The 13496-nt window shown below is 28.2% G+C and overlaps 1 protein-coding gene across 9 annotated transcripts in view; it reads left to right on the forward strand.

Annotated features, from left to right (window-relative positions):
* LOC116767843 (furin-like protease 1, isoforms 1/1-X/2) overlaps window positions 1–13496 on the forward strand; it is a 94306-nt gene that overhangs the window by 70406 nt on the left and 10404 nt on the right. For all 9 annotated transcript variants that reach the window (XM_032658335.2, XM_032658329.2, XM_032658336.2 and 6 more), the window contains exons 5-9: window positions 1688–1816; window positions 7166–7331; window positions 10107–10279; window positions 11395–11604; window positions 11716–11854. In XM_032658335.2, coding sequence (XP_032514226.2) covers window positions 1688–1816; window positions 7166–7331; window positions 10107–10279; window positions 11395–11604; window positions 11716–11854 — 817 coding nt within the window. The remainder of the gene's footprint in view (window positions 1–1687; window positions 1817–7165; window positions 7332–10106; window positions 10280–11394; window positions 11605–11715; window positions 11855–13496) is intronic.

Below are 13496 nucleotides of genomic sequence, written 5' to 3' on the forward strand. Positions count from 1 at the left end.
GCCTACTCTTATTATACAGTCCTCGTGTATTAAGTTTGATATTATGTCTTACAAACAAATAATAAAATTAAAGCATGTGCCCACATCCTAGATCAATAAGCCTTCCAAATTTAATTGATTATTATATTATCTTTGTAATTTTTTCATCATAAGGCTTTGTACTATAATTTATTCTTAGCTGTTTAATTCGATACACGATACACATGTATATATATATATGCTTAAAATATTTAGATTTTAGGTGCAGAGAGCAACGAAATAAGAAAGTGTTTAAGCAAATTAATGTTGTATTTAAGGTGTTAATCATAATTAGATATTTCAATTATATATCTTTTTTAAGTCTTTGATGTTATCAAGAAAACGTCAAGGTCTTATATCAAAAAGATAGGTATAGGTAAAATTTTACGCTTTCGTATTAAATATAATATTAATTATATGAATGAGTTACAAAGTTCTTCAAAGTTGGAAAGCTGACTTACGTCAATATTTGAGCTCGAGACGAAGACTCAGCTTTGAAGATATTAAAATCTAATTATGCAATAACGCTGCTCCATAAAGATAAAAGACTTTGTTTGAAAAATAAGTGGAGTTTTAATATATTAGAGACAAACTTTTTACAAGTTTACATGAACAAAAGTGACGTCACGAGTATGGTGTAACTTTCGCTTAGGGTTCAGTGTATATTTACCTATCTGTGGTAACTTGACTTTAAGCTGAAATTTTGTTAAACTATTTAGAATCATTACTCAATGTTATCCCTAAAAGTCATCAAGTTTAATATCCATATATCTAAGCGGAAACAAAACAAAATACACATATACAAATTACAAATCTGAAACGTGTCTATGTAATACTGAATCTATATATTCATTAGTACAACTGACGTATCTTTCTTTTTACGTTTTAAATCTTCAATAGTTAATAAAACATATCTTTCAGTTGAAGTACTGCATACTCTTGTTAAAAAAAATAAAGTATGGAAATGTGTTTTAAAATAGTTGGTATAGCTAATAGATTAATTATTTAAACAAATAATTTAATAAGGCTTCAAATCATCTAAGCTCGAAAATAGTAGGTACAGAGTAAAGTGAAAGATTAGATAGTCACAACACATTAGTTTTGTCTGATATAAAAAAGTTTTTTTAAGTATATTTGGTATTGCGAATTGTTTTTTTCTCCAAAAATTAATAATTAATAATGATCAAAATGTAGAAAATGATAAAATAAACTCTTAATTCCGTGATTGCATTTATATTATAATAATAACTTAATAAATATCAGAATTTTTATAAATTTAAATAATCACTTCTGTTTATTTCACATGCATTGTATCAAAAGACTAATAATTGATATCGTTACTTGTCAAACGTAAACTAAGATTTTAAAATGTTTTGCCAATGTGTCGGTGCAGATCGTATTATAAGCATTAGCAGATGTAATTTATTATGAAAACAATCCTAAATAATACTTTTACTTACTACAAAAATAATTCCTATTACTTCGAAATCTCGATAAATTACGACCAGTCTAGTTTTACTGATTGGAGACGGAATATTGGAAAACGGAAAAAGAAGATTTGTCATCATTTAGCATTTTTTTTATTCCTGTTTAATAAAGTTTTTACTGAAAGTAGTTTGAATGAAATGTTTTCACAGAAGGATCGGCTTACATAATATTGTTTTCTTAGAATCGTGGTGGTGGTTTGGACATGAACGTCATTCCAGCGTGGCGGGAAGGTATCACCGGTCGGGGAGTCGTAGTCACCATCCTGGACGACGGCCTCGAGACTGATCATCCAGACCTCGTGTCCAATTATGTAAGTTACCGCCCTCGTCAACTCCAACTTTTATATTTCAATTGTCACTTGTCGCGATTGGAGTTTTGGAGCATTTGTCACTGTCCGCTGAATCTTTATTCTCTTGGAAAACTTCAGTGACAATTAATCAAATAATCTCTAGTAAATTAAACATTTTGCAAATGTTGCAATCGCAGCAAATTTAACGAACTGAAGAAAATGTTGATGAATAGATAATAATATTAAAAGAAGATATCGAATTAGCCGCTCCCATAAATTGACCAATTACTAAGCCATCATCGGAAATCGTTACCAGGTATAACTTACTAATTACGTAAGTGAAGCTCCAATTAGCTATCGATATAATAGCTTGAAAGCATGCCAACGCGCTCAGCTATGTACCATGGAATCTATTCAAAACCGCAAACCACTAAAATTATGCTAGCTGTCTATTATATCATTGACTTTATCGTAATAATTGAACCAACAGAAAATTAGTTTATTATATATGTATTATAAAGTAACGTGATTATAAATTACATTTGTAAAATCAAAAATACTTTAAAAATTTGTTGTCTGTGAAATAATTCAGTTATATTTTCATTATTTACGAATAGATCTTTCGAAAAATTGGTTTTAAGTTTGATTTCATCAAATGTACTAAAGGGACAGAATGATTTTGAGTGAGTAACGAAGTAAACGAATTCGTCTTAGAATCGACTTATTACTGATTACAACTTATAAATCACGAACTGATTTTTTTTTAGACTGCGATCTATCTTCCTTTGTATATATTATTATAACAATGTTCAGCTTTATTATATGTAATATAAACGAGAATAAATATATCGACGCTATCAGCTTTAATGACGAATGCAACATAACAAGAACTTGTGGTTGTCTTCAATAATTATCAAAACTTATTGGTATTCCTAATTAATGTTATAAGTAAACCGAAATCAAAGACTCTGTTTGAATTTTGTTATAAATAAGATGTTCGCACGACAGTACAGTTCAGTGAGTGCGGTCCGTTGCAGGATTTGGATGTGATGAACATTCAAGAAATATAAGAATATTTAAAAGAATTGAAGTTTCAATTTCAAATAACATTAACGTACTGAAAGAGGTGACATTAGCGACGTCAACGATGCTGACGTGTCTCTCTTTGAAAACAACGAATTTGTAATAATACCGATAAATATAATACGCTTGACCATTTATAAAATATAAGTTAATGTTTCATATAATACATTATTCGTGAATTTCGACGATAACAAACGCTTAAATCCATGTTTTTCAGTTTGATGTTTTTTGTTCCTGACATTTATTATACGTGACTTCTAATTAATTTCTAAATTTCTTATTGTATCGTCTTAAATGTCGAAAGAATTAAACATGAGAAATTTAATTTACCTCACTACATTTATGTTTTACAAGACTTATTATCGATAGATCTTTCCTTGTCGCCGTTTGTAATATGATTTTTCTACTCAACAATAGTGATTGTAAGGCGATAAATAAAATAAAAACGACTATTATTTAAATTAAAATGAACGAAAATGTGTTGGTTTCTTCAAAATATTTGCAAACAATTTACTATCTGACGGTTAAAAGTTTTATAATTTCAAATTAAAGTAGAATAATATTATAGTTGTATGTTATCATATCATAAATCACTGGTAGTATCTTAAAATAACGGAAACAAAAAACTATTTAAAAAACGTTTATTTTTGCTTTTTAAATTATAAACAGCCAAAAAACAAACATTATGCATACGCTATTCCAGGGTTTATTTTCTCTGTACAGTATGCACCTTTTTTAATATGCAGTACCCTGATGTTTATATTCATTTTTTTTTATTTCAATTATAAAATGTAAAACGAATATGTAAATGTATAAAGTTATCTAAAGTTATTCAAGTTAAAATGTTTTAATCCCTGTAGTAAGCATAAAACAAATAGCCGTCACAGAAGACAGTTAAGTCTAGAGTTTTAGTTCTGTTTGGAACTTTAAATAAATAACAGAGCTTTTATAATTCTGTTATGAATTACACGAAAGTAGGATGGCTTGTTATAATATATGTATATGTACTGTTTACTGAATTAATTAAAGACCAAACAACCATCCTGCAATGTTTTCTCTCAACTTATTTCTTCCTATCTTTTTATTAACATGTCTAAATTGGTTTCTCTGAAAATATAAAAACACATGTTCATCTTAGAATCGTATTTGTATTGAGTGTGTATCGTAAATATTCAATCCTAAGACCATATTTATTTACAAACATGGTTTGTGGCTCATGAATGTTGATGCAGTAAGATTACAGTCGCAACTCTAACGCTTATGATAGATTGTGAACAAGATAAGCTGGCAACTTGCCCTAATATCCAAAATACTCCAGTACATTTTCATACACTCCGTATTTCTAAAACCGCTCCAAGAATGAAATCGTTTTTCCACCAATTGAACAAATGTGTGTTTTCAGGTTTGTTATTTTCTGACGATAATTATGAACAAAGGCGGACGAGTCGGAAATTACACGATTCATTTCTCTTTTGGGCTTTAATCTCAATGTGGATTTCGAAAAATGTGTAATCAGGTCACTGTTATTACGACGCGGTGCTATGTTGCGTATCAACGATCAAATTTAATCTTCTACTATACATTTTTAATGTCAAATTATGTGCTGTTTGAGTTTTCTGCAAGAATATATTTTATAATACAAATATAATGTTTCTTTAATTTCTCATTGATATGACACATTCAGCTTTCATAATATAAAGTTATGATATTTGCTATAGCAGTAACGATTCGATCTAAATATGTAGGAGATAATTTAAAATGAGTACAATACAAACAAACCAGTTTAGTTGGGATTGTTTATTATTTTGGTCATAAATAATAATGTTATAACTAATTACTCTATTAGTTATCATGTCGTTAATTGAAGGTCATGAATGCGTATCTCAACAGTATATTCATATGCATTAGTTATAGTATACAATTATGTGTAATATTTTTAAACTGTACATATTTTCCTATTACAATTAATCTCTTAGTTTCTTTACTCTTGTATTTATTATAACACATTTATCTCTTCAAATTTGAAAATTAAAAAGAAGAACAATTCATCGTCAGAACAAGACATGAAACTGTGACTGAATAAAATTTAATTCGCCCTCCTTAGGAAATATACAACGGAATATAATATATACACTTCATACACAACATTGATTTCTCATTTTATTTCATATTTAATAAGCCAAAAGAACACACATAAAACAGGGTTGATGTGATTTGAAGAAGAGTTTTCTTTAGGAGTCCTTAAACCTTCGACAGTTTTTTCATTAAGGCCATCAATGTAATTGTAATTTAATAATTACATTTACACAAATAAAATTTCATATTTTTTTTGAGGAAGTGATAGTTTTTATAATTTTACAAAATAGAGAAATAAAAGCTGGACTTAAAACAAAAATGAATATGAGCATAGGTTACACGTACTTAAACGAAAGTAAGGTTCGCGTTTTGTATTATCTTATAACTACATAATCCCGACGTTTCAGACCTGACGCAGTTCCTGAGGAAATGACAGGATTATGTAGTTGTGAAATTATAAAAAACGTTTAGTATATGAAAACCTTAGATTCATTTTTAAATGAGTTCATGCGAAAATCTTAAATAGCATTATTGTTATAGATATTGACTGAAAACATTTAACCATAATATTTGTTATATATTTAGGTATCCGAAAAAAACACTTACCGTCCTACCATTAGGAGGTTTAACTATTTATAATATTTATTACGACAAGCTAACCAAGTTATAAGTCGAGCTTCTCAAATATGTATTGTATACATTTTCGATCTCTGTGATTTATTTACTGCTGTGGATTCAGAGCGTTGAACAGAATTCCAGATTAGATAACATATATGGCAGAATAGAAGAAATGTAGTAATATTTTTGAAATCATTTCTACGACGTGATATGAAACGAAGTATCACAAACTTGTCAAATTAATCTTTATATATGTAAAATAAGTGTCAAGAGGCAATCCTAAGCGGCATTCGGAAATTGTTTAGGAAAATCAGATAGTTTTTCTTTTGCAAAATGTTACTAAATATAACTGTTAATGAACTACATCCGTAATGCAAATGAGATTTTTTTATCGTTTTACATAGTTTTGTAATAGTGTCGTAGGTAAGAAGATATTTTTTACATTATAAGAGATACTAAATAATAATAATCGTGAATAAGAGCTATCAGAAAAACCAAATATTATTAAAAAAAACTATTTCGATATATATCTCAAGCAAAAATTTTATCACGTCTGTGTATAATAAATGAACACGTTGTTATAAGTAAGTTCTTATAAATAGAAAATTAGTAGTTAAATTTTTTTCATAAATACTTTAGATATGATTAATAACTTTATATTATGCATAAACTTTGCATCTGTTTCTGAAGTTATTTATGGTAATAATTAAACATTATAAAGAAAATTACAAAAATAAAATGCATTATATAAAAAAGGCATCGGATGCTTGTACTTCCTTTATTCGAGTCGTTAAATAATTCACTGTGTATATTTTATTTGTAATATCTAATTGGAGGTCCTTTTTTTAGGTTGGTATTTAAAACTTAATAATAATAAAAAAAAATTTGACGAATAAAAAAAATCAGTTATTTTAATTTTCTGATTAAATCTTAGGACTTATAATTTGAAATTGTTTTTATGACAATAAAACATTTTTAATCCTTATTACACGTTATTTGGTGAAACTTATTTATTCAAAAAGTTTTTAATTAAACTTTATTTGAATGAAAATAGTTTAAATCGAAGTGACGACCAGAAAAGAGAACTGAAAAATAATATTTTTTTATTAATAAAGTTTAGTGTAACATGTTTCCGATGTAAGCTTAGAAATAAGGCTTTGATAATAACTTTTTCAGTATACATATTTTAAAAGGAATTTACAGGTCGGCCAAACTTTGATCAGTATTTTATAAAAAAATACCTATTAAACGCACCTGTTTTAAGCTAGGCTTTTTTTAAATTTTGTAAATAAAATTTCTTCATATCTCTCACGCCATATCAGTTCTCGTATATAATAATATCAAAAATATAATTTCAAAAATATTTAGGTTTTTATTTACATTTTTTTTCTATTTATCAAATAAATAAAGACATTTGACTTAATTCTTAGTTAACAGCAATGGTCATTAAAAACTATACTTAATTTATTTGGAGAGGTGCATATACAAAGTAGAATTTTGTCTTTTTTATTATGCTTTACACTCAGTTGACCACACTAACACTTTTTAAAACTTATTTCGTAGGGACAAAATAAACAATAATAATCGTTTTAGGATCCAATGGCTTCATATGATGTAAACTCCCAAGACTCGGATCCTCAACCACGGTACGACATGATAGACTCCAATCGACATGGGACCAGATGTGCTGGCGAGGTCGCTGCTACAGCTAACAACTCACTCTGCGCTGTTGGTGTCGCTTATGAAGCCAGCGTAGGAGGTATGTTAATACTTAGCGAGGAACGATTTCTGGATTTACATAGATTTATAATGCGCATACATTAAAATTTTACTAACTGTTTACGATATTCTTTTAAATTATTAATAAATGTCAAAATGCTTGACTGATTTTGAGGAGAATGATTCAAGAACGTGATGCTTTTATTTGTATAGATCGTTTTCAAGTAATGGTTGTTGTAATCGTCATAAAAGTGATTAAAAATTATATTACAGTATGTTAATTTTGATAATTGTAGATTGAAAATACCAAAGCGTATTTGAAATAAATATATTAACAATATACTCGTAAATTTGTAATTATTTCCAACTATAATATAATTTTGTAGATGTTTAAGTACATTGTCTTTTTGTTCCAAATATGTTTTTCCCTTCAGTGTTTTCATTATCAACGAATTATGATTATCGTACGTATTTATATAATAGTTGATGTATTATGTATCAGTTGTACACCGAAACCGCTTCCGGTAATAAACAATACTTTTATAACTTTTGGGAGAGATTGTTTAGATGAGATCGTTTTTTATAAGACGTTCGTTTCGACATTTTTGTGTTTGTTGTTCTTTTGTTTCTTTGTCTTATTTCACTCCGTGATAGTTCAATAAATAATATTTTTGTTATAAAAACAAGTAACTAAGATACATTGCAAAGATTCTCTCTAACATGGTAAGGTTATAAATTAGACAAATACTGATACTAATATACTTCCAGCAAATCAAATGATCTAACCGCAGGTACTTCATCGTACTACTATTTTTATTGAATTATCATTTCTTACTCTACCCACAGAAGCAATTTATAAAACGAAATAAATCACAGGTAAATTAAATACATGATTATAAAATGGGACAAAGAGCGCAGTCAGTCAGTCAGTTTCAAGAGAGAAAATTATGTTAAAACTTGTAAGACATAAAGATATTTTATTTGAAAGCAGATGAAAACAGCGAAAGTCTTATTTAATTAATAATATTTATAATGAATAAAGTTGAATGGAAATGATACAAAAATATATTAAAAAGATGAACACGGAACGTAGACACATACACTATTATAATAGTTCATGGGTCAATGGTATAGAGTTGCCGTGAACGAACTATGAGCAATTCTATTTACATTTAGAACTTTTTAATAAGACTACGATTCCAATTAAAATTAACATAAAAGTACTTTCACTTCAATAGATATAAGTACGTTTTGCATAATCAGACGTTTCTGGGTCAGAATGGCGACAACCCTCATTGCAGACTTGCATATGTGAAAAATTAATTAGTAGTGAAATTGCTTTGCCAACATCTTTTTCGACTTTAATGCAGGACATTATCATTATTCTCATTGTGTTTTTTTGAACTATTTCATAATTATAACCTATTTGTGCCTCTTTTCAATGCTTAGATTTTTTTATACGGAGAAGTGATCTAAAGTATCGATTGTTTTATTCCTAAATTTTCAGTAAAGTTATTATAAAATCGATGTTTTGGTGTGCCTTAAAGTCATGCAAAAACATATACAGAGTTGACAGATATGAGAAGAATGTTTTATTATTGATTTTTTTAAAATAAATAATACCAAATTGAACGTTTAAAGTAAAAACTACTTTTCTAAATTTGTTTCAGTTTCATTGTGAAATGTAAAACCATTATTAATCGTGTAATTTATTTGATTGCACTTAAAGTAATTTTCGCCAATAAAAATTATTACATAGCCTATATGGCTTTGTTAAATACCAACAAAACTAAAAAAAGCTACTAACACTTGACATTATTTTTGAAATGATGTTGAATATTAATTTATTAACTACCCACTACCATTAATCACTTTCAATTACTATCGAAAAACTAAAAACAGTCATGATAAAATTTTAAAATCATTCAAAAGTAAAATGAACAAACTATTTTAGTAAGCATGAATTAAAATATCTGAAATATATTTAAATAATCTTTGTTTCAGATTCATGTTAGAAATGTGCAAATGTTGTTGATAGGATCAAATGTTGTACGTTAACTTTGTTATTTCTTCGACTCACGAAGGGTAACGTGTTAGTTTTAAGTATTTAGAATACAAGTAAGATTTATTTCGAGCTTTATATTCTTTGGTAAAATAATAAGAATCTTAAAACAGAATTAAAGTAACCTAATTTTGTTATAGATAAATAGTATTGAAAGAGTTAATATTGGGTTGTTTTTGTCACGTTTTTGTGTAGATATGTTTATATCTTCAGTTTGATATTACAATGAACCTAATCTTTATTCAATATTCCTTATTATTTTTTGGGTTTCAGTTAACTCAATTTCGATAATAATGTTTATTGGGTAATTCTGTATCATTGTTAAAGATTGATATATTTTATTACGAGGAAGATGTATTTCATTACTGTCTCTTAAAAATAAAAGTTTTTTACGTTTCATAATGAAGTGTCAAATAATATTTTTCTGTACATACATTATTAAAAAGTATTTTATATTTAAAAATATCGAGGAATAAAACTTCATATTATTATATCTGAAATCTACTGGAACCTTGAGACTTGAAGCTTAAACAATGAAATTGCAATTAGCCTTTTGAGGTCAACTCTTGTTACAACTTTTACTTGCTACAAGATAATTTTCTACTAACAATTCGCTTCCTTTCGATTACTTTCGTTTTCCGCGAAATGTATAAATGTATAAGTTTTCCTTCACTCAATACATAATAAGTTGTTTTCATTTCAATAGTAACTCAGATATTTATATTGATTTTAACGTATAACGTATTCTCACAGGGGTAAGAATGTTAGATGGAGACGTGACAGATGCGGTCGAGGCTCGTTCTTTGAGTCTTAACCCTCAACATGTAGATATATACAGCGCTTCCTGGGGACCTGATGATGATGGAAAAACGGTTGACGGACCTGGAGAATTGGCCACCCGAGCGTTCATTGAAGGTGTTACAAAGGTGACCTATTTTATGATACACTATTCCTTAAGAGATATTTATCACAAAATAAATAACTCTTTCAAAAACATAATGCTGTTATAACTCATAATTTTAAATGTATGATGTTAATGCTCAAAAATGGTTTACGTATATTAAATTATAATTCTGGAAAGTTATTAACCTTAGTGATAATTTTATTTCTACAAAATAATCTCCGTAATTACTATTTTATTTTTAAAGTCTTCGAATTAAATTTAATTAAATTAAATCTTTTGGATAGTGTAAAACAGTTTTTCTATTAAAAGAAAATTATTTTGAGAATTTCGTTCAAATTCCATCAAACACAATTACGTTTTTGAAAATTTGTGTTTACATTAAAGTATTGCCATAATCATTATAAAGCTAGGTTATTATTGGTTGCTCTTTTCATGACGACAACCACATTTTCAATTTCCTATAAGCATTTATGAAACTGAAAAAAACATTGAGATTGAGAAATAGATGATTTCTATGATAAAAAACCAATAAGGTATTTACATATATTTTAAAATTATCTTCTTTTTAACTAGTCTGCTTATAGCTTCGATTAAGTTTTTATTAAAATGTAGAACGACTTCGAAGCGACAGTCTTCCTAGAAACCAAATTAAAAAAGTTACAATTGTCCTCACAATGTAGTTTGAGTTTTCAAGTTTTTAAAACGTATATTGTAAAACTTATTTTAATTAAAAGAAAAACTCATCTTAATTACAATAAAGTATGTATAAGAATAATATTATGGTGGAAATATTATTAGTTAAATCCTTGTTATAACAAAACTCCTATAAAATATGTTATTAGAGATATTATGCAGGTTCCTTTGGGAAGATTTGATAACCTTTAATTGAGTGATTGAGTTAATAAATTATCCTTGTTTATAGTTTTGTTTGTATCCAAATACTTGCTCGTGATAAAATAGAGGAAATTATTTAAATTACTACTACGTCCTACGTATATTACCTAAATATAAACAAATATCATGCTATAAAGTCATTTTGAGAGCAATATCGATGTTTCTCTGTAGCTTTAATTCAACTTATAAAATATCGCGTGAAAGAGAATACAGTTAGGAATAATTTTCTTTAATACAACGCAGGGTCGAAACGGTAAAGGATCGATATTTGTGTGGGCTTCGGGTAATGGCGGCCGGGAGCACGATAATTGCAATTGTGATGGCTACACAAATTCCATATGGACCCTCTCAATATCATCCGCTACAGAGCGAGGGGACGTGCCCTGGTATTCTGAAATGTGTAGTTCCACCCTGGCAGCTACGTACAGCTCCGGGGCTACTGATGAGAAACAGGTAAAGTTTATTGCCAAAGACATAGGCATATTATCTTGGATTTCATATCAGTAAACACAGTGATATCATCATCTACAGAGAGTTCAATTAAAGTAATATTTTACTACTCAGGTGGTGACAACGGATCTGCACCACTCGTGCACAACAGGTCACACTGGTACTTCAGCCTCTGCTCCCCTCGCAGCCGGAATATGCGCCCTCGCTCTAGAAGCCAACAAGGATCTCACATGGAGAGACATGCAGCATATTGGTAAGCAATTCGTTATTATTTCCTTTTTAACATAAGCAATTCTATCAATATCAATATTCTTATCTTAACTGCAACGTCATAATTACAGAATCAAAGGAATTTTTTTGTATTTATAGACCGCTTTCGATTCTCCTTTATCCACATTTTAAGATTTCGATGGTTAATTCATTATCCATTGTAATAACGTTTTATTTACAATTGGTTCAATAAAATATTAGAAAAAATCTTAATCACTTCAATATATAAACAAACATTTTAACTTTTATCAAATTTTTAGGTAACATTAAATATTTGTACAATTAACAATTCTCTTTAGTTTGCTTGATTATTAAAAATAGTTGAAGTTCAGTAGAAACAGTTCTATTATATGTATATATATGTATATAGTAATAGCATTTATGAAATTAAATCTGATATCAATAAAATTCCTATTGGAAATTCAGCAACAATTTATATATAATTTTGTAAGATACTCTAGGGAACGATGTATTGTGAAATTAAAAAAAAAAATCTGTAACATTGAATTATTGTAGACTAGGTACCAGCCCCGGCTTCGTACCAGCTCTTTACAAAAAATATAAAATAGCCTATTTAATTTTGAGAACTATTAAAATTATATTATGATAACCTTCAAATACTACGCACGATTTAAATGATTTTGAAAAGTAAGTTATAGAAACTGATGTAGGCTTGAAAACGAATTAATTTATTTTGATAAGACTCAATACCGTACTTATGTATATAGCTTTCTAATAAACGCTTTGGAATGCCAATTTTTAAAAGGTGTAAAATGGATATAGTATGTTATCCTTAAGGTATAGACATATAGCACCCGGACTTTTCTGTAGACCTATATAAGATATACAATTCCACCTTATATTATTTTGTTTTATCTCAAAGTCTTTAGGCTTAGGTTAAAAGCTCTCAGACGACTCATGTTTTCCCTACATCTTCAACAAGTATCGTTAATTTACACACAAGAAAATACAAAACCTTAACAAATTATATACTAAAACCTTTCTTGAGAATCACGCTGCCGAGTGGTGATAACTGTGTGATAATCGGTGCAGTAGTTTTTCCGTTTATCGCGAACAGACCGACAGACAGACGCGGCGAGGAATTTTGTTTTATAATATGTATTGATGATGATTGTATTTAAAAAATAGTTAATATGGACGTAAATTGTGCCAAGTAAAAATGAGTGTTCATTCTGTATCGCGCAAAAAGAACAAATTTATAAAAATGTTGTATTTCATTTCCAGTAGTTTTTCTATTTTTGTAGACATGTTCCATTTAAAACAGTTTTTTCGTTTTAAATGGATAACCTTGTTAAATATCATACTGACATCAGTGGCGGAAGGATGTGTATAATTCAGTCGTGATAAACAGAAACTTCACAAGTTTGTTACGAGTTTAAGCGTGACATAAATTTGCTTTTTGAATATTTATGAATAATTTTGCACCCTTATTAACAAAAGTATTTAATTGCAACGTAAAACTAACGTTTCATTATATTTTATCCTTGTTTGTGAACTTGACACATTTTTGAATTTAGGTTTCCAATATTTTACCGTTTCTGCAGGAATTCTCAATGAAGTTTGTAACAGTTTTTACTAAATAAAATTATTTAGTTGCCTTTTCA

The sequence above is a fragment of the Danaus plexippus genome, chromosome 19 (assembly GCF_018135715.1).
Source record: "Danaus plexippus chromosome 19, MEX_DaPlex, whole genome shotgun sequence".
In the NCBI taxonomy this organism is placed as follows: Eukaryota; Metazoa; Arthropoda; class Insecta; order Lepidoptera; family Nymphalidae; genus Danaus; species Danaus plexippus.